The 20,282-nt window shown below is 41.0% G+C and overlaps 1 protein-coding gene across 1 annotated transcript; it reads left to right on the top strand.

The window, feature by feature from the left end:
* The first annotated feature begins 4,391 nt into the window (after positions 1–4,391).
* SUMO1 (small ubiquitin like modifier 1) lies at positions 4,392–19,265 on the top strand. Its single transcript, XM_084643385.1, has 5 exons — positions 4,392–4,799; positions 11,101–11,175; positions 12,820–12,897; positions 17,464–17,535; positions 18,409–19,265. The coding sequence occupies exons 1-5, from the start codon at positions 4,407–4,409 to the stop codon at positions 18,475–18,477; spliced, it is 687 nt and encodes a 228-aa protein (XP_084499511.1). The 5' UTR covers positions 4,392–4,406; the 3' UTR covers positions 18,478–19,265.
* Positions 19,266–20,282: the final 1,017 nt, after the last annotated feature.

Below are 20,282 nucleotides of genomic sequence, written 5' to 3'. Positions count from 1 at the left end.
AAATCTGGGAGGAGACCAGATTTCAGTGTCTGAGGCGCATTTTTCATGGCCGTGAATTTGGTAGGACCCTAATCATAATGCTGTTTCAAAATAAGGAAGTTTGCCAGACGTGACTGGTTTAAAACATTCATGTGTGTCACCTACTGGTTTCTTGAGAAAGTGCACCCTCACTCTGCATGATTGCATTTGACCTACTTTTATGTATATTTTGAATAACTGAAAGGCTGAGAATTAAATAAGGGATAAGGGTCCCAAGCCTACAGTCTTTTCTCAGACAAAACTCCCATTGACTTCAGACAGAGTATTACCTGAGTAAGGAATGCAGGACTGGGTTCAAGATACATGGGAACATGTAGGAATTAAAAAAGAAGGGGAAAGAGAGGTTCCAAGTGATGCCTATGCCTGATAAATTAATGTCAGACACTCACCACTCCATTTGAGGGGGTTTGTGTAATCCAGAACGTGATCTGAGTCAGCCACCGTTTGAATTCTTATTTCCTGTTTCTTGAGTAAGGAATACATGGTGGGGCCAATAACCAGAAATCTGGTCAAATTCTGTATAAATAAGGTCTGCTTCTGCAGTCATTGCATGCACAGAACTCCCATTGATTTCAATAGAAATTTTGCATGTGAAAAGACTTTGGCATTGGCTCCTCAAGATTAACAGTTTTCCTTTATATTTTAGTACCTTTTTTAAAAAAAAATTACCTGAATGAAACGGTGACAATTTAAATAAGAGAGGCAGGTGCTCAGCCTTTACAAAGATCAGGGTCCATAGACAAGTGCGTTTGTGAAGCTAAGATAATTGATGTTTGAAAGGCACTTTGAGATTCAAAGATGGAAGCCGCTACAGAAGAGGAAAATATTATGTTAATTTATATTTTTCAGCAAAAAAAAAAAGATAGTATTTGAGAGAGTTGACCCACATCTCTTCACTTTATTCAGACTGGTAATGCTACTCAAGGTAATGCAAGTTCTCTAATTATTAAAGTGATCATGATTTGTCTCTTGATCAGGATCTTTTAATCACTCTAGTTAGGTTTAATTAGACTGTGAATCCAGCAATATAGATTTATGAGTGAGAGCAAAAATAACTAATTAACTAGTATATGTAAAATAAACCTCTAAAATTATCTACAATGGCGTCTAAAAAATAGTTAATGCCATGATTTTAAAATCCAGTATCTGACGGTCATCTAGGTCTGGAAAAAGATGCTTCATTCCACTGAAAAGAGCATTCCACTGGTATAAAAACGCAGTTTCTAGGCTTTCTGATTCAAAAGGTTTTGACTATAACCGTTCAGCATTGAATAATACTTATCCTCTCTATGTCTTGTTTTGTATGGGCACCCACCACTATATTTGTATCTGAGCACCTTCCAGCTTTACAGGTTGGTATTGTGAGCTTTCTAGTGGGTCCCATACTAAAGAGCTGAGAGGAACTGTGTGATGGAGTAAAGGGGCCGACAGGCAGGGAAGTAGTTAAAAGCCTTTCCCAAACAGTCAGCCTCTGAATTCTGTAAATAAGGATAGGTTACTTGCTCATTGCATGAATGGTGATTAATCTTATTGGCATCAGGCAGTTGATTTCCCTAAAAGATGGGGAGGGATAAGAATAAGAAGGAAAGATTATATATAGCACCAGGGAATGCACTGAAAGAGGGTAAAAGTGAGCTTACAGAAGAGGTGAGGGGCTGGTTGTGATTGTGTCAGCAAGGTTTACTGTGGACATGGTTGAGAGAAACTGTTGGTATGTATATTTGGTCCTTAAAATACAGGGTACTTTGTTGTATTTTAGTTTTAAATGAAGTATGTGTTGAAGGTATTTGAGTTCTAGCTGAGGTCTACATTGTGTAATTTGCTTGATGTATTATTATTGTTGTTCTTAGAGGCTCACCTGATATCAAGATCCCATTGTGCTAGACCCGGTACAAACACATAGTAAGAAATGGTTTCTGCTGTAAAGAATTTCTTTGTAAACAAGACAGTGGGCAAACGGATGTATTATTATTGCCATTTTAAGTGTGGGGACTTGCTCAAAATCATCCAGGAAGTGTATGGTAGAGCTGAAAATTGAACAGATATCTAAATCCCAATCTATTCCCATAGTCACAAAATAATCTGTTACTTAGAATCACTGTGAATACAGTTGTAATAGAACTTGGAACATGAGCAGCTCTTAGCTGCTATTTTCTATTAGTGTTATCTGGGTTAGTTTAAAGTATCCATATAGTTCAATTTTTGTTTGTGGAGTCTAGATTTTTCAGAATCTCTTCTGTTCATTATGAGTTTTTGACTTTAGCTCTCCTGATGTTGGATTGCTGCTTTTGGCTTTGCAGTCCAAGAAAGCTTTTCTAATAAGGAAGAAAATGCATTTTTGTAGTTGTGTACATGGAGCCATGTTGAACTTTTGTTTCTTTCAGACTCTTCTAGTCTTTTAATGCCACAACTAAATATTAATTCCTTCTCCATTGATTTTATTCCATGAATTGTCATATAAACAGTTTCTCAGAATTGTAGTAATGCACCCCCCAATTGGTTGATGCAAGTCTGCTCCTTGATGCGGCGTTGTTTCAAGTAGAAATCAGTTGATTATGAAATACAGCAATGTAGATTTAGAGTCAGATTCTCTGTTGTTCTTCGCCTTGTCTGTTCATTTGTACTTGTGCAAAGTGAGTGTAAAAGACTACCACTCAGAGTTGGTAGGGTTTTGCATGAGGATAAAGGACTATAGAAGGGGCAGGATGAATCCAGGCCCTTGTTATCAGAACTGATGTTCCTGGGAAGTGTGATTTCCCTATTCAATAGATAGCTGTTTCAATCAAGTTAAAAGCCTGGCTAGGTAAGGGAGTTCAAGTAGGATTCTCGTCTTTCAGTGGGACCAAATTCCAGTGATTTGTATCCAATTTATCTGAAGAAGTACTTCCACTACCCCTTGCCAGTCAGTTCTTATTACATGTATTTTTACATGTAGTTAGTACTTAAAGCAAAATATATATTTACCAATATAGTCTTCTCCACAGTGAGCATGTTCAGAAGACAAAATGGAACAGGAGTACTACTTTCATTTTTTTTTAAATATCTGGCATAAAAGAATACTAGTAAGTATTGCAGTCCAACCCACCAATACTGTAGGTCAGTCTACATTAGAAGAATTTTCACCACTGTCACTACTGATGCATACCTCTACCATGGCTGTGCTGCACTGATGCAAACCAGGGCTTGCATTGCAGTGGCTCAACATGTCTACATACAAGGTTTGCACTGGTGCAATGTAGACCAGTTCTGTTATTTACATAGCATTGTATCTTTTTTTTTCCCTACACTTGTATACCAAACCTACTGTTACCTGACAAAAGTTTTTTAAAAGCCCATTGCCAAGTATATATGCTAAAATTTTAGCGAGCATAATGAAAGAATGTTCAATAAAATGTTTTTTTTAAACAGCAGAGTCATGTGATCTTCAATCTAGTGGTTGGGACAACTATACAACTTTATTCAGCTGTTGCTTACTTCTTGCACCTGGCTCTGAAGCAGCTGGCATTGGCTGCCAAGAATACAAGACGAGAGGGATCTCCTGTCATCTGTTATGGCAATTCCTATGTTAATTATTGAGGAGCTATGAAAAACAACCTATTTAGAGACAACTGTCTTGTCTGTCCTGATCTTGGCGTTCGAGTTCTTCTGTTCCTGCTATTCTGTTCTTTTGGTTAAATTAATCATCTTAGTGACCATTTCATAGAGCTCAATTGTCATGTAAAACAGATGAACACCACATTCTAGTGGGAAATAAGCAGCAAGAGGTTTTTGGTTTTTTTTAATATGTCTTTATATACAGCGTGCCACATTTATTATAAACCAAGTCATTTTGAGAGAAACAGCCTGGAAATGATGTCCTGCAAGAAGTTTGATGTAAGCTAGTGAGTGTATCAGAGCACTTTGGGCTGCGCCCTGGAACCCTGCAAATCTGCAGATATCTTCTTGATATGTGCTGAATATATTTGTGGATCAGATGTGGATACACATTTTTGATCTGTGCAGGGCTCTTCTGCCCCCTGGGCCTTGATAGGATGTAGCTGTAGGGATTTAGGCCTTCATCCTGTACGTATTTATGCCAAGATGGGGCTGCTGCTCCCCTGAGTACAGCTATGCCTGGTTCTAAATCCTTCAGGGGATGGTATTGCTGCCTTGCTGTAACAGGAGGCACAGGTCAGCAAGAGACCAACTTGCCTGCACACAGGTGCAGGTACAGGTTGACCTAAGGCAACTTTTGACCGAACTTTGTAGTGTAGGCCTGACCTGCCTCTTCGTGGGCCCAGGGCCTTTGATGGCCCTGTGGTGAATGGGGTGCGAATTTGGAGCCTGTGTTCCACCTTGGAGCTGGCGCTACAGAGGCTAGCGGGGAGATGGGTGCGGTACCCCCCTGGTGCCTGCAGCCGCGCTCCGAGGCCCGGCCGCGGGGCTGTGGGTTCAGTTTCCCGACACTGAACTTGGCTCTGGGCGGAAACACCCGGCACGGCTGGCAAGGCCAGAAACCACTGTCCGCCCGGCTGGGGGCAGAGCGCCCCAGCGCCCCGCCGCCCCCCGCCGCTGCTGCAGCCGCCGCCGGCTCCCCGCAGGGCTGCCCCGGGGAGGACGGGCGGAGGGAGGGAGGCTGCCGCGCCGGGCGGGAAGTGAGCTCAGCGCACAGGAAATCCCGCCCGCCTGGCCTGTGTTGTGCTGCCGAGGGGCAGAGAAAGGAGCCTAGCGACCGAGCGGGGCTGGCGCCGGAGACCACGGGCAAAGCCATGTCTGACCAGGTAAGGGCCCTCCCGCGGCCGGCTGGCCGGGCTGAGGGGCCCGCGGCGGAGGGAGCGAGGCTCTGGAGCCGGCCCGGCGGCCTCCCCGCCGCTTCTCCATAGCCCTCAATGGAGACTGGAGGGAGGGGGCGAGCGGCGCCGGGGTAGGGGGCCCTGCAGGCCCTTGAGCGGCGGGGGTTGGCCCCGTCCAGTGCCCGGGCGCAGCCCCCCCTACCCTGCGCCTCCTCAGCGGGGCTCCGCCTGGCACCCCCCGGGAGAAGGGCCCGGAGAGCGGCTCCCCTTTCCCCCCACTTCGCGATGCCAGCCCACTCTCCTGCTCCCTCTCCAGGCGGGGCTGCGGGGTCCCCTCCCGTGACTGCTTGACCCGGCCTCCCACCCTGCCTAGGCCCAGGTCATACAATGGAAGCCTTCCTTGGTCTGCTTTACGGGGGTCAGTCGCTGGTGCCCCCGGTCCTGGCCTGCCCCAGGGCCCCCGCCCCCTGCTCGGGGCCGGAGGAGGGAGAGGCAGCCCCAGAGTTTGCAGCCTGGCTCGGATTTGACAGCAGGAGATGAGGGCTGATAGCTACAGCCAGGATTTAAGCTTCTTTCCTGTTAGGCCTGTACTCACGCTGGGGAGTTGTTGTGATTTGTGTTTAGTGCTCCTAATTCTAATCGTATCCTGGCTACCTTATTTCATTCCCAAGATTTGTTCAGGAACTATTAATGATGTTCATTAAATTGTAGTGTGTGTGGTTTGTGTGTGTATGTATTCTGTCTTTAGATGACACTCTCAACTAGTATTGGCGTGAAAAATGTGGATTTTTCATAGCAGTTTTTTGAAACCTAATTTTAGTAGCAATGTGTGGTATTTAAAAAAAAAATGGAAATGCTCTAAAATGCTTCTATAGTGTTGGGAAGCGGAGCACTGTTGGTATATGAGAATCAGGAAGCAAAACTGGCCAGAATGTGAAATTTAGGCCATGACATATCCCCAGTTTGAACCCCATTTCAGCTGTTAATGTAGTTAAGGTGTAAGAAATCCCTAGTGTGGACAGGAAAAATCACTATTTACACTGGTGGACTTTACCCGAAGTTCAAGCAGAAGTAGACTTAACTAGTGCAAATAATGGCATTGCCTGTTGCTGCTAAGGCTTTACACTATTTGAGCTCTGCAGGTGTCTGACAACTGATGGCTGTCATCAGAATAAGGCCCACAACAAGACCAGGCTTAAGTAAAATGCAGAAAGTAAACTAGCAGCATAAATGGAGGAGGGGGAGAGGAAACTTTGGACCAGATCCTGCAGACCTTTGCTCACATAATTGCCCTTATTGATGTAAGTAGTGCTGTTGTCATAAATGGAACTACTTGTCTGGGTAAGAACTATTCAAATTTGCAGTATAAAGCCCTTTTTCTGAGAAGTCTTTCCATTTGAATCTAATGTGATACTAGTAATAGAGATAGGGAGAAGTTGATTAATGAGGTGACAGGGTTCCATCAAATAATCAGATTCCAACTAAATCTGTTCAGAATGGCAGTCATGGGATAAGAGGGAATGTCCTCTCATGGATCAGTAACTTGTTGTAAGACAGGAAACAAACGGGAGGAATAAATGGTCTGTTTCAGAAGGGAGAGAAGTACATAGCATGGTTGTCCAAGGATCTGTACTGATACCAGTGCTGTTCAACATATTCATAAATGACCTGGGGAAAGGGGTTAACACTGCAATGGCAAAGTTTGCAGATGATCTAAAATTACTCATGATAGTTCAGTCCGAAGCAGACTGTGACGAGTTACAAAGGGATCTCATGAAACTGGGTGATTGGGCAAGAAAATGACACACAAAATTCAGTGTTGATAAATGCAAAGTAATGCACATTGGAAAATATAATCCCAACAATACCTATAAAATGATGGGGTCTAAATTAACTGTTATCACTCAAGAAAGAGATCTTGAAGTCATTGTGGATAGTTCTCTGAAAACATCTGTTGAATGTGTAGCAGCAGTCAAAAAAGCTAACAATGTTAGGAACCATTAGGAAAGCATAGATAATAAAGCCGTAAATGTCATAATCCCACAATATAAATCCATGGTACACTTACACTGTGAATACTGCGTGCAGTTCTGGTCACCCCATCTCAAAAAAGTTATATTAGAATTGGAAAAGGTACCAAGAAGGGTAACAAAAATAGCTGGGGATGTAGAACAGCTTCCATATCAGGAAAGATTAAAAAGCCTGGGGATTGTTCATCTTGGAACAGAGATGACTAAGGAGGAGTATGACAGAGGTCTATAAAATCCTGAATGGTGTGGAGAAAATGGATAGCGAAGCATTATTTACCCTTTCCCATAACACAAGAACCAGGGGTCACCCAATGATATTAATAGGCAGCAGGTTTAAAACGAACAACACATAATGCACAGTCAACCTGGGGAACTTGTGGCCAGGGGATGTAGCAAAGGCCAGAAGTATAACTGGGTTCAAAAAACAATTAGATAAATTCATGGAGGATAGGTCCATCACTGGGTGTTAGCCAAGATGGTCAGGATGCAACCCCATGGTGTGGGCGTCCCTAATCCTCTGACTGCCAGATGCTGGGACTATACAATGGGATGAATTGCTCCATGATTGCCCTGTTTTGTTCATTCCCTCTGTAGCATCTGGCATTGGCCACTGTTGGAAGATGGGATACTGTGCTAGATGGACCATTGGTCTAACCCATTATGGCCATTCTTATGTTGAATTAGGCCACAAGTCTCTTACAAAAAGCAGCCTTCAATAAGTAATCCTTTGTTATGCCTCAAATCTGCAAAGATTTATGCATATGCTTAACTTTATGCACTTTGAGTAGTCTTGTTGACTTGAGTGGGAGCTCTTGCGACCCATAAAGTGTAGCATGCATGTAAACTCTTGAAGATAACGGCCTTACAGTGGGACAAACATGTAAATGCGCTTAACTTTTACTTCCACAGTTAGTTTCATTGAAGTCAATGAATAGTTGACTGGAGTTAAACATGCATAAATGATAGTGGGAATGGGCTCTAAGGTGATATTAGTGCTCATCTTTCCATGCAAATAATTTTTCTTGGAGTTAGCCATGTTGCATGGAAAAACTACGGATTCTTTTTCTCCTATCTTGTGCTGGAAGTAGTTGTTTCCGAGGATATTGTCCTCCAGGGATGTAATCATTTGTTAATAATGGCAATTATAGCTGTCTTAATTTAAACAGTGAACATAAGAACAGCCATACTGGGTCATACTGTCCATCTAGCGCAGTATCCTGTCTTCGGACAATGGCAAATGCGAGGTGCCCCAGAGGGAATGAACAGAACAGGTAATTATCAGTTGATTCATCCCCTGTCGCCCATTCCCAAAGTGGGATATAATCAGTTTAGTTTTCATTAGAATGAGATAAAAGATCATGTTACTGATAATAAAGGGGGGAACAAAATGGGATGGGGGATACAAAAAGCTTGTGGGTCCTAGGTAACAATCCCAGAATATGGGGAACAGACAGAGTCACAGGAGGGGTAGGTGTGTAGATTGGTTTAATAAAGAGGGAAATTGTAGAATCTAATAAAGCAAATTTAACTTCTAATTAAATATAGAAGAATGAATCGGCATAATATTGGCTTCATGTAGCATTTCTTTTAGCTAAAATATTGCTAACTGTTAGGAGTATAGGCAGAATACATAAATTAACACCACTTGTTTGCTAAATGTCAGCACTGGTGGTGTGTGTACTAATCATCTTATAATCATGATTCTAAAATCTTATTGCATATTATGTTCTTGAAAATTGAAGGTCAAAATCTATAAAAAAATAACTAATTTATTGTTTAAGAAAATTACAATGCAGCATTTGAAGTGTTTTGTTTTGTGGTTCCGTTAGTTGCAATAATAAATACTTGGCCCTCTCAGCACCTTTTGTCCAAGGACTTCAAAGTGTTTTACAAGCACTAATTAATTAAACCTCATGACATAAGTATGAGGTAGGTATTAGAGAACATTTTTTATGCTGCTTAGGAACCCTTTCTGTAAAACAGTGGCTATAGGAACTTTTTATGTCCCGAATGAAAAGTCAGAATCTGATTCAGAAGTGGTTTTATTCAACATTTTTATTTTGACCGCTAAGTAGAAAACTTTCTTTTCCTAGTATGATCGTGAATACCAGTCTTTTAACTGCATGTTAAGTGGTAGGGACTTGCACATGAACTGTTTTGTGAAATGTTTAATTTACAAATGAGTGATTGTAACTTAGTTGCCATCAAGTCTACCTAACTGTGCATTTGCTCTTTAATTTCTTCTGGTGGCTTTCCCATCCACCCATTTTTTCCCCCTTAAACCTGCAGTAGGGGAAAAAATGCTCTTTCAGTTTTGCCTGCCCTTGTTTGGCTCCAGATTACTGGGATTTTACTTTTTAAACTTCAGTTGTTGGCAATGCCATTCTTGACTCTAACCCATTTCAGTCCCCCTTCTCTCCCCCCCCCCCCCCAAAAAAAATTCCATCTCTGCTTTTGCTCCAGTTTGGTGTATAGTGGGGTTACCTGAGGCTTTAATCTTGCATCTTTGTGACATACTGATATTTTGATCCCACTAATTCCCTTTTTGTCTTCCTACTGTCTCCCTTTCTCATTGCATTTGGCGTGCACTGCCTCAGTTTCCTGGAGCGGAATCAAGCCTCCTATGGATCACTGCTTTCCACTCATATCAACCAAGGAGGGCTGTCATGGTAGTGATGCTCTGCTTTAGACTCAAGAGTATGAACTCTGTGATACCCCACACAAGAGCTCAGAAACTCTGGTGAGGAGAGCTAGATAGATAGAACATTGACAAGAGTTGATTTGAATCCTCTGCATGGTAGTGAAGTCCTCTCTTATTATGACAGCAGGCTGGCTTGCAAATTGGTTCTTTTGCATAGTGAACAGAGATGGTGACTGCATACACTTAGAATTTAAATACCCTTTGTAGTGATGGGTTTCTCATATGTTAGCAAAGCAAATGACTAATTAGCATGAAGTTATGTTATACTTCAGTGGGTGTGTAGAGATTAGTCTCTCTCCTCTTTTGGAGGATTATTCTGTCCAGTGTGTAAATGCTAAAAATGTTCTTTCCGCAAACCCTTTCTGTAATTACAGGAGAGTGATTGGCCATTAGGTGAAAGAGGTCCATGATCTAGGTCTCCAGAAAATGTCTGTCTTTTGGTCCTTTTCTAGCCGAGAGTGTGATCCAAACTATCCTCTCACTCCTACAAGTAGTGCCTTGAGATTTGGGTTGAGGCCTGTTAATATGGCAGGATAGTGAGGGGGAAAATGGCAGGGAGGGTGGAAGTCTTTATCGCCAAGAAGGAATTCTGGCACTGGGGAGCTATAAAAGCTTTGATCTTGTCCATCTTGCTGGGCAACAGCATGCTGAAGAAAGGTGATTGAAACGTGACTTGTAGTTTGGTGAGATCCTCCTCTCTGAACACTTTTTTTTAAGATTTCTCTATCCAGCAACTGCTTGAATTTATGCAGTGACTAAAGGTGTAGGTGTAACCTTGTTCAGTGCCATAATACAGCACATCCATCAAAATGTACAAAACGGTTCAGAGCTGCCTGGCCACGCCTCCACCTAGCAGCTGAGTGAAGGGGATGTCGCCATTTCCGGGGAGACCCCCAGATAAGCGCCACCCTGTCCAGTGCCCGTACCCCCTCCCACACCCAAACTCTGCTGCTGGGGTGTGGGGGGGGGGGGGCCCAGGGGCCAAGGGACTGCCCCAGCAGTGGCCTGGCGCAGGGGCTGCCTGAGCTGCCCTTGAACCAGGTGCACGGGCTGCTGCAGAGGTCACGGAGGTCACTAAAAGTCACAGAATCTGTGGCATCCGTGACAAACTCACAGCCTTATTTATAACAAACATACCATGACACAAGCTATTAATTGGGGATACTGTTTACACATGGGAGTGAGGGCTCTGCTCATTCTTTGAAAGTGGTAGTGACTTGTGATGCATCTTTACACACTGATGCTATACATGCAACAAAATCTGTTTACTTCTGCCTCTGTTTTAGCATATGAGACAGAGAAAGATCTATTACTGCTTTCTCCATGTTTCTCTTTTTGAGCTTATTTCAATGGAGTTAAACTGGTGTAAAATTGCATTCTTTGTTTTAATGTCTTCTAATTCATCCATTCTCTTCTCTGTTCCTCTTTCTTAGCTGCTACTGTTAATCACTGGTGTAGTGCTGATTCATTGTAATAAGAGAGAAGTTAGCGTACTGTCTAATGAAAGTAGTTAATAAGTAGGATTTATCAATATCCCTGTGGAATGTTTTTCTTTCAGGAAGCAAAACCTTCAGCTGAGGACTTGGGAGATAAGAAAGAGGGAGAATACATTAAACTCAAAGTCATTGGGCAGGTGAGTTCTTTTACATAATCAGTTACTGGCAGATATTTCATAGTTGTCCATGTATAGCCTGCAGATGGATCATCGCTCTTAATTACACATATGAACAGCTAAATTCTGGTACCCTACAATTCTTTGATCTGGAGTTTTCCCCCCAAATTACCCTCCTACTTACCAGTTGCCTATGGTGGTTCTCAGTATAGCTCTAGGTGTCTCAAACATTAATTAATTTTATCCTTGCAACTCCTGTGTGAGTGAAGGGAGTAGTAGTATCCCTGTGTTACAGATGAGGGATTGATGAACAGAGAGATTAAGTGACTTGCCTGAGGTCATACAGGAAGTCTGTAGCAGCTGATTTTAGATGGACAGGGATTCAGGCTAGCATTAAGCAAAAGACCATCTTTCCTCCTGGACAGGAATGGGGTGAAGGTGCCATTGGTTGTTTACTTAACTGTTTGTGGGAGGTGAGGCCAATTCAGACTCTAGCCAGCAACTTCTCTTTAGAGATAAAGGCTGTAATTTTCAGTATAGGAGGGAATGAGAACTTCAAGGCCTTCATGAACTGAAGTAATTCTGCATAGAACCAGGGTACTGCGGGAGCTACTGGTTCACTTGAACTCTTTTAATATTAGGAATTTTAAGACTTTATTAGCCTGGCAATTTGGTGCTGGTTGGAATCTGGGGACCAAATTCAGTGGAGGCATAAGACGGTGCAACTCCAATTAGCTTCAGTAGAAATTGTAATTACTTAGCCCTGGTCTACACTAAGGGGGGGGGAGTCTGTAAGGTATGCAACTTCAGCTATGGGAATAGCGTAGCTGAAGTTGACCTACGTAGATTGACTTACCACGGCGTCTTCATGGCGGTGAGTCAACTGCCGCCACTCCCCCGTTGACTCCACTTGCGCCTCTCCTGGTGCTGGAGTTCCGGAGTCGACGGGAGAGCGCTCTGGGATCGATTTATCGCGTCTAGAGTAGATGCAATAAATTGACCCCTGATATATTGATTGCTACCCACCGATCGGGCGGGTAGTGTCGACCTACTCTTAGATAAGGGCTGAATGTGGTCCAGTGACACAGAACATATTTCAAACACTTGCATTTGTAATCATTTTGTCACCTCTTGCAGTAATGTATCTTTTTGTAGGACAAGGACAGCTCATTAACTTACTGTTGTATTGCTGAGACAGCATGTCTACAGTGGTAGATACTCTCTAAATGAGCAGGGTTTTATTATGAATTTTGAATTGTGAGCTTAACTTGCCTCTTCTGGAACTTGAGACCAGAGATCTGCTGTGTATGATGATATTTTTATTAGGCAGATTGGAGGATAAAGATGGAGACACAGTCTATTATTAATTTTTTTTTTTTTTAAATTCAGAATGTCTTTAGCAAACCATAAGCCATATCATACCATCTATTTTTGAGCAGAACTCCCCATGGAAGTGAATGGTGAGTTCTGATTAATGTGTTGTAATATGAATCTCTAGTAGGATAACTTATCAAGCATTACTGTATGCACATCGATTGATGGTCCAGCTGTCCAGTAAAGCTGGTGTTGGGTACATTTTGTAATAAGTGTAAAAATTAAAACCTGCTTCAAACAAAACAAATAGTTATTACAAAGAGGGGTAACTTCTTCCTATTCTGTTCTTAGGACAGCAGTGAAATTCACTTCAAGGTGAAAATGACGACACATCTCAAGAAACTCAAAGAATCATACTGTCAAAGACAGGTTTGTGAAACAGTGGCACTGTCCTATTGAAAAAGCACTTTAACCTCTCTTTCCTCCCTTCCCCAAGTAAAGGGATCTGCTTGGACAGGTGAACTCATGTCAAATCTCTATTCACCGGAGGGATAGACCCAACAACCACAGAACTATGGACCTCCTAATTAAGTTTGACAGTCATTAGCATTTATGCTGGACAGCATGATGTGGACCCTGTCCTGTTATAATGTGTTCAAATTATTGGTTGAAATTACAAGGTATCTGTTAAAAGCAAATGCTCCCTTTTTTAATATGCTCATGCGTTTTCTTATGGGTACTGTAAAAGACGCTTTACCTCTTACAGCTCAAAGTGAAATGCACTTAGAATTGTGGAATACTTTCACTGTTGTATGGAAGCAGAATTAGACTTACAACTGCCAATATTGTTAATATGGTAATAAATTGACAATGTGTGACTACTAAATTCATTGCATTAACGATTTGGTAGAAGGGGTAAACAGTGAGGTGGCAAAGTTGTAAATGATACAAAATTACTCAAGATAGTTAAGTCCAAAGCAGATTGCAAAGAGATCTCACAAAACTGGGTGACTGGGCAAGAAAATGGCAGATGAAATTCAGTGTTGATAAATGCAAAGTAGTGCACACTGGAAAATGTAGTCACAGTGTTACATACAAAATGATGGGGTCTAAATTAGCTTTTACCATTCAAGAAAGAGATCTTGGAGTCATTGTGGATGATTTTCTGAAAACATCCACTCAGTCTGCAGTGGCAGTCAAAAAAGCTAACAATGTTAGAAACTATTAGGAAAGAACACCCACACTGTGAATACTGCGTGCATTTCTGGTCACCTCATCTCAAAAAGATCTATTAGAAATGGAAAAGGTACCAAGAAGGGCAACAAAAGTGATTAAGGATATGGAACAGCTTCCAGCTGAGGAGAGGTCAAAAAGACTGGGACTGTTCAGCTTGGAAAAGAGGTGACTAAATGGGAATATGAGAGAGGTCTATAAAATCATGAATGGTGTGGAGAGAAAGTGTTCTACCCCTTCACATAACACAAGAACAAGGTTGATGGAGTTAATGCGCAGCAGCTTTACAACAAACAAAAGGAGGTACTTCTTCATATGATACACAGTCAACGGGTGGAACTTGTTCCCTGGGGGATGTTGCGAAGGTCACAAATTTAAAATATGAATTGGATACGTTCATGGAGGATAGGTACATCAGTGGCTGTTAGTGAAGATGGTCATGGATTCAACCCTGTGCTCTGGGTGTCCCTAAGCCTTTGACTTCAACATGCTGGAACTGGACAACTGCAGATGGATCGCTCAATAATTGCCCTACTCCGTTCACTCCCTCTGTATCAGCTTGCATTGGCCACTGTCGGGAGACAAGATCCTGGGCAAGATGGACCATTGGTCTGCCCAATATGGCCATTTTTTGTGCTGCAAGGGATCAGATTTATCTTCCACATCAGTTTCTCTTAAAACTACCAATTAACATTTCTCTTGTTTGCCTATTCTGTGTTTAGCTATTGGATCAGCAGTGGCCTTTATGTGGTCCTTTCTTCAGCAGCGTTCTTCAGGTTCACCCTACCAACTGAGCCATCACTGCTTATGGTCAAACATTTTTGTGTTAATAGAGACAAACTAAACTTGTCAACAGATAGCTTTGTAGTGAAGCTTCATTCTTTGGTCATATGATGTCTTCATTTTTCTGTGTCCTTGTCATTGTGAGATTTGCTGCTACGTACAGGAAGAAAAAGTATTCTTAATATTTATTGCTTACATCTCATTGAATGTATGCTGGGTCTTTTTCAGATGAATGAGAGAACGCTGCCATGATGAGCTTAAAATCTTAGGGCCTGATGCTGTGAACCTTTTCACACAAGTTTTGTGTGTGTCAGTCATACCTAGATCTATAGGTTACTCTGTATATCTAAAAAACAAAAACTCATCCTATAGCAGTTTGAATGGATACCACTGTAGTATGTGTATACTATAGAATGAAGTTTTTTTTACTTCTTACCTGGGCTATAACTTGGTGAACAAAGTAACCATGGAGATATTTTAGGTTTCCTTATCCAAGTGTGCTCAAAGGCAGATGCTTCTATGTCACATCATCTTCTGAGAGAGGAGTCTTAAGGTAGTTTCTTCCAGGGCCATAAAAATGCTTCCCAACTGTAAGAGGGATTACTAGAGAAGGTCTTCCTTTCCTATTAATTTGCCTACCTGGTTAACTTGCAAGCCATTTATCTTTGAGGTACAATACACTACAGACTTTGGGTGCTTCAGAATAATTTATCTTAAAAATGACTCTGTGCAAGTTATTTAGTTTAGAAGAGCTTACTGTAAGTGACAGTAGCTGTGTATGCAGACATTTTAATATGGATTTAATAACCTCGAGCTACTTACCTTTTGCTGATGGCATAAAACAAGATGAGTATGGGTTTCGTTATCTGGTGTTGCTATACTGGCATATTTAGAGACCAGTAGTATTAACTGCACAATTAAGATTGGGTCTTATTTTGCACTTGAAGTGGGAGTTGAACCTGTATTGTATGAAAGATACAGTACATCTGGCCCAAATTTTTGAGCAGATTATCAAATATATCTGTTTGTTAGACTGAATTCTAATCACTTTAAATTGGCATTTAAAAGTTCTTATTCTGTCTCTTGGTTATTGCGTGTGTTTTGGTTTTTAACTTTTTCTAGCTTAACTCTGAACTATGGAATGTCAAAAATACATACATTGTGAGTGTTTGAGGTCTCTTTGGAGTCATGTAATTCTTTTTCTTTTTTCTTTTTAAGTATTAGTATTATTCACCATAACTGATTCCATGTTTGCTGCAGTTAGCAGATGAATAACTTGATTTATGTCAGCTACTTCCGTTCTTCAACATGGGGTGCAAAAGCCTTTTTGAATGGTTCAGGAAAGAATACAACACTGCTTTCTAATGTATGCCCCCAGTAACTTCCTTGCATCCATAATTGTGGCTAGCATCGGGAATGAATTTTGCTAATCCAAGAGTGTGTTTGGGGAGTCAGAGAAGATCTTTGACAAAGGACATTTGTCACTTTGTTGAAGACTGGATCTTGGTGAAGCTGTTCAGTTGGTTCAGGAGTAAAGTTGAACAGTTTAATGAAAAACAAGATCTTCAACAAAGCAATGAGTGTTGAGGAGTCTGTTCTTTTTGAACCCAGTCAGCTGGGTTAGAAGTTCTCCCACTGAACTGGTGGAACAATTCATGGAGATCCTGGTCTGAGACCATTCAGCTGGTTCAGGAGTGGCGCTCTTGAACCCGTGGAATAGTTTCACAAAGAATATAGCACCTTTGACAAATCAACGGCTTCTGACAAATATCAAGGTCTTTGTGCATGGAGCTATTGTATTGGAGATCTCTTCTTAGGCTTTTAGTATTCTTTGTCATTACTGAATGCTTTTGAGCAATGGTTAGCTGTTGAAAAGGAAAATCTAGTTTTGACCAGCCCTACTTTAGGGGAGCAGTACATTGCCTATTGTCACATGCCCCCACTTATGACCCAAAATGGTCCAAATGGAAGAAGAGCAGGTTTTTCTAGTACAAGCAACATTTATGTTGTGTAGTAGATGAAGACCTTTGGCAAAGCAGTGGCTATGAAACACATCTTTGTGAAGCATGGCTGGATAGGTCTTCTGTGAAAGCCTTTGGCAAAACTCCTGAGCCAGCTGGACTCTTTCACAAAAATCCTGTTCTTAATTAAGTCAGCCATTGCTGTGTCAGAGATCCCTTTTCAATCTGGAAAAAACCTAGGAAATTAATACACAAAACCACTGTGTTGTGTTTCAGTTAAAGCTGGCCCACACACATACCTAACCCAAATCCACAAAACCAGGAAAAGAAAAGTTAAGGTGTCTAACTATTCATACCCTCTTTCTCCCCTCAGACACATACCTAACCACTAGCACAACCACCATACACCACAGACAAAGCATCACTATTTTCTCATCCCCATTGGAGATGCCAGCCTTCCAGCACCCCTTTTTCTAGACATGAGTGATTCCCCTGCCCCTCCAACTTGTGCAGAAAGGATAGTGGGGAAGGAGTCTGGTCAGTTTGTGGTGATGCTGGGTGTGGGAGTGTTGGGAAAGGGGGTGCTGGAATACACAGCATTGACAGAAACACTACCCAATTTCTGAGAACAAAAATCTTATTCCTGTTGATTTGCAGGTCAGAAAGAACCCAGCTTGACTTTTAATACTAGGTAGAGTTTGCAGGGTGGAGAGGAGTCAAAAAAACCTCTTTTCTTGTAAACTGGACAGACTTCATGTGGTGGTGGTTGACAACAAATACACAACTACAGTCTGCTTTCAGAATAAAATTGTACTTTAATGTTAACATTCGCTTAACTATTTTAGTGCACTAGGTGCGTAATAAAATACACACAGCTTAGATGCTTGCACATCAGTGGCTAGTACCCAATCTTCAGTTTTCAAATTCTTTGCTTATATTGAAAATGTAATATTATTTGTGTATCAATTTTTAAAAGCTTACATGTGCTTTACTAAACATTTCTGTGGCTTGTTTTTAGGGAGTTCCAATGAATTCACTCAGGTTCCTCTTCGAGGGTCAGAGAATTACTGATAATCATACCCCCAAAGAGGTGAGTTTCTTTCCTTAATAGAAGGCAAGTGGCAGCTTAAACAATGCACCATGGGACAACTAAAGAAGTAGACTGTGCTTCGCATGTTAGGGATTTCACTGTTCAGCCAAAACTTCCATTATTTGCTTGAAAATGTTTTTTAATACAAGTATATGTACTCATCTTTACCAGAGAGACGTAGGAAAACACGAGTAGCTTGTTTTCTGTTTACTATCCATATCAGGATTATACTTAATTGTTGCATAAATTTATTCCTGGTATTGCAGAAGTTATAAAGACTGACCTTTTGGACTCAGGATGTGAGTTATGCAGTATTGATGTAATCATCTTTTGGTCTTAAACTTTCAGCTGTCTAGAGAATGGAAAACGAACTTGAAAACTTTTAGATATCAGTTGTAGTTTGTGAAGTGAAAGTCCTTTGTTATAACCAAGTAAGCTAAACGATCTATAATTTGCAGTCATTATGCCATTGGTACACAATTGCATGACAATCGTGCAACAGCTGCACAAGAATAAAGTTAGAGACTTTAAAAAAAAATAGCCAATGATTTTTTGGGATCTGGAAAAGGATTTGGACTCCCTACAGAATATTGCCAGTTCTGAAGTAGATGTCCTGCAAAGATGAAACAAGTGACTTGGGGGGTGGGGGAGCAGTCTAAATAAAATTATTAGTGTTGGCTAATAAGGCAGTGACAGAGGATTATTTTTCCACCACTTTGTCCTTTTGAGGAAATATGGCTGGGGAGAGGAAGAAAACCTTTTAGCTCCCTTGCTTGTCCAGGAGCTGCTGTGCATTCAAAACATCTGATTTGTAACAATTTTGTGTGTTTTTTTTTTTTTTGTTTTTGTTTTTTTTCTTCCCTGTTCTCACAGCTGGGGATGGAGGAGGAAGATGTGATTGAAGTTTATCAGGAACAGACAGGGGGTCACTCTACAGTTTAGATCCTTCTGTTTGTTTTTTCTTTCCCCTTAATCCTTTTTTATTTTTAAATAATAGTTCTTTTGTAATGTGGCGTTCAACACTGAACTGAAACTGGCACCCCATCTCTGGGAACTTATTTTCAAACATCTGGTATCTTGAATTCTCGTGCTCATTATACACTATAATTTCTGTTTTCGTTGTGCTGAACTCTTGTGATCCAGCTGCAGCCCTGCTCCTTTTCCCCCACCCCTTTAAAATTACATGTACACACATGCATTTGTATGTTCGCTAGGATCGTGCCTTTCAGGCACGAAGGTTGTAAGATCTGCCAGGTGGGCAAGTGTTCCTAATGACTTCCAAATCAGCCCTGAAGTTTTGATGTGTGACTGTTTCACTCCTGGACTATAACTTTCAGTGGGAGATGAAGTTTTTCAGAGAACTAAACAATGGAGAAATTGTGTGTCCATAATTGAGAGCTGTTTTCCTTAAATTGTGCTGGGGACCTGGGAAAGAAGACTGTCCAGTTGGAAATGAAAAAGATCTGTACTTTCTTCCAGAGATGACTTCACAGAAGACATAAAATTGAAAACCCTGTCTATTCTTAAATTTTGGCAGAAGAGCCCAGAAAAGTTCTTTCATATAGCAATTAATACACAAATATTCATGCAAGAATGTACGCAGCAGACACTTGTAGTATTCTGACATTCTTGTTTGTACCTTTTGGCCTGGGACATGGGTTTTGAATGGACGTTGTCTGTACCAGCTTCATTAAAATAAACAAGAAAAACGATTTTATAAACATTAACAATTTGTATTTTCTTTTCAAATATTTGGAGATGAAAGAGCAAGAGATGTGCTTATTTAGTAAATATTGATCAGAGCCAGCAAATATTACTCTCTTAAAATATACACTGTAAACTAGAATTCTGTTGTTCCCTTCTTACTCCAAGTATTGAATACTCATTGATTTTTTTGTTTTGGTAATAGTAATGTGCATTTTTTTCTCTTGAAGCTATTAACTGTTTCTGGTACCTGTTAGATGATGAAAATATGTACTTGGAGCTTCAGTTTGGATTCTAAAACTAAAGGTTAGATTGAAACCTGTAACTTGGAAGGGAGAGTTGGAAGGAAATAGGTTTTCAAAAAAGCCAAACCCCAAAAAGTTAACCTTTTCCCGCTAGATCACTGTGTCACAAATGGTCTGGGTCAGTAGTGCCCCAAAGTAATTACCATCTGATGGGTGAATGGTGTCCTATCTAAAATGAGTTACAGGCTCATTGCAATTCCTAACCAGGTATCCACATCTCAAGAGGTACCACCATTGTGGGTACCTGCCTGGGCCATCTCAACAGAGCATCACACAATTATGAATGGGTCACACTTAAATGGGTCTTACAGCTCAGGTAGAGGTGGATTGGCAGGACGGTGTAGAAAAATGCATTGCTTTGCCTCTGCTACATGTGACGTGCAAATAAAAAGGACTTGAGTTTGCAGGTTTTTACATCGAGCACTTTTCATGAAAACTCAATTCACATTGTCATTTTGCTAAAATATGTTTTATACTTTCACAGATGGGTTTTGAGGGTTTTTTATGGAGCTCACTGTACAGTTATAAATGCATTTCCTTTCATGCTTGTGGTTTGTGTCCCTTTTCCCATCTAGTAGTACACTTCTTTTGTACTCCTAGCTGCACTAAACAATTCTTTTAAAATATTAAAATTTTGCTTTAACAAAGTCAGAGAATATGGAATTTTTTAAGTGTTATGTTTAACCAAATGATTTCCAGAAGAAGAATAACCTTCAAAAGAACAAATCACCAATATAA

The sequence above is a fragment of the Lepidochelys olivacea genome, assembly GCF_965140295.1.
Source record: "Lepidochelys olivacea isolate rLepOli2 genome assembly, chromosome: 11".
NCBI lineage: Eukaryota > Metazoa > Chordata > Testudines > Cheloniidae > Lepidochelys > Lepidochelys olivacea.
Note: the sequence above shows the minus strand (reverse complement) of the source record. Positions and strands in the feature narration are given on the sequence as shown.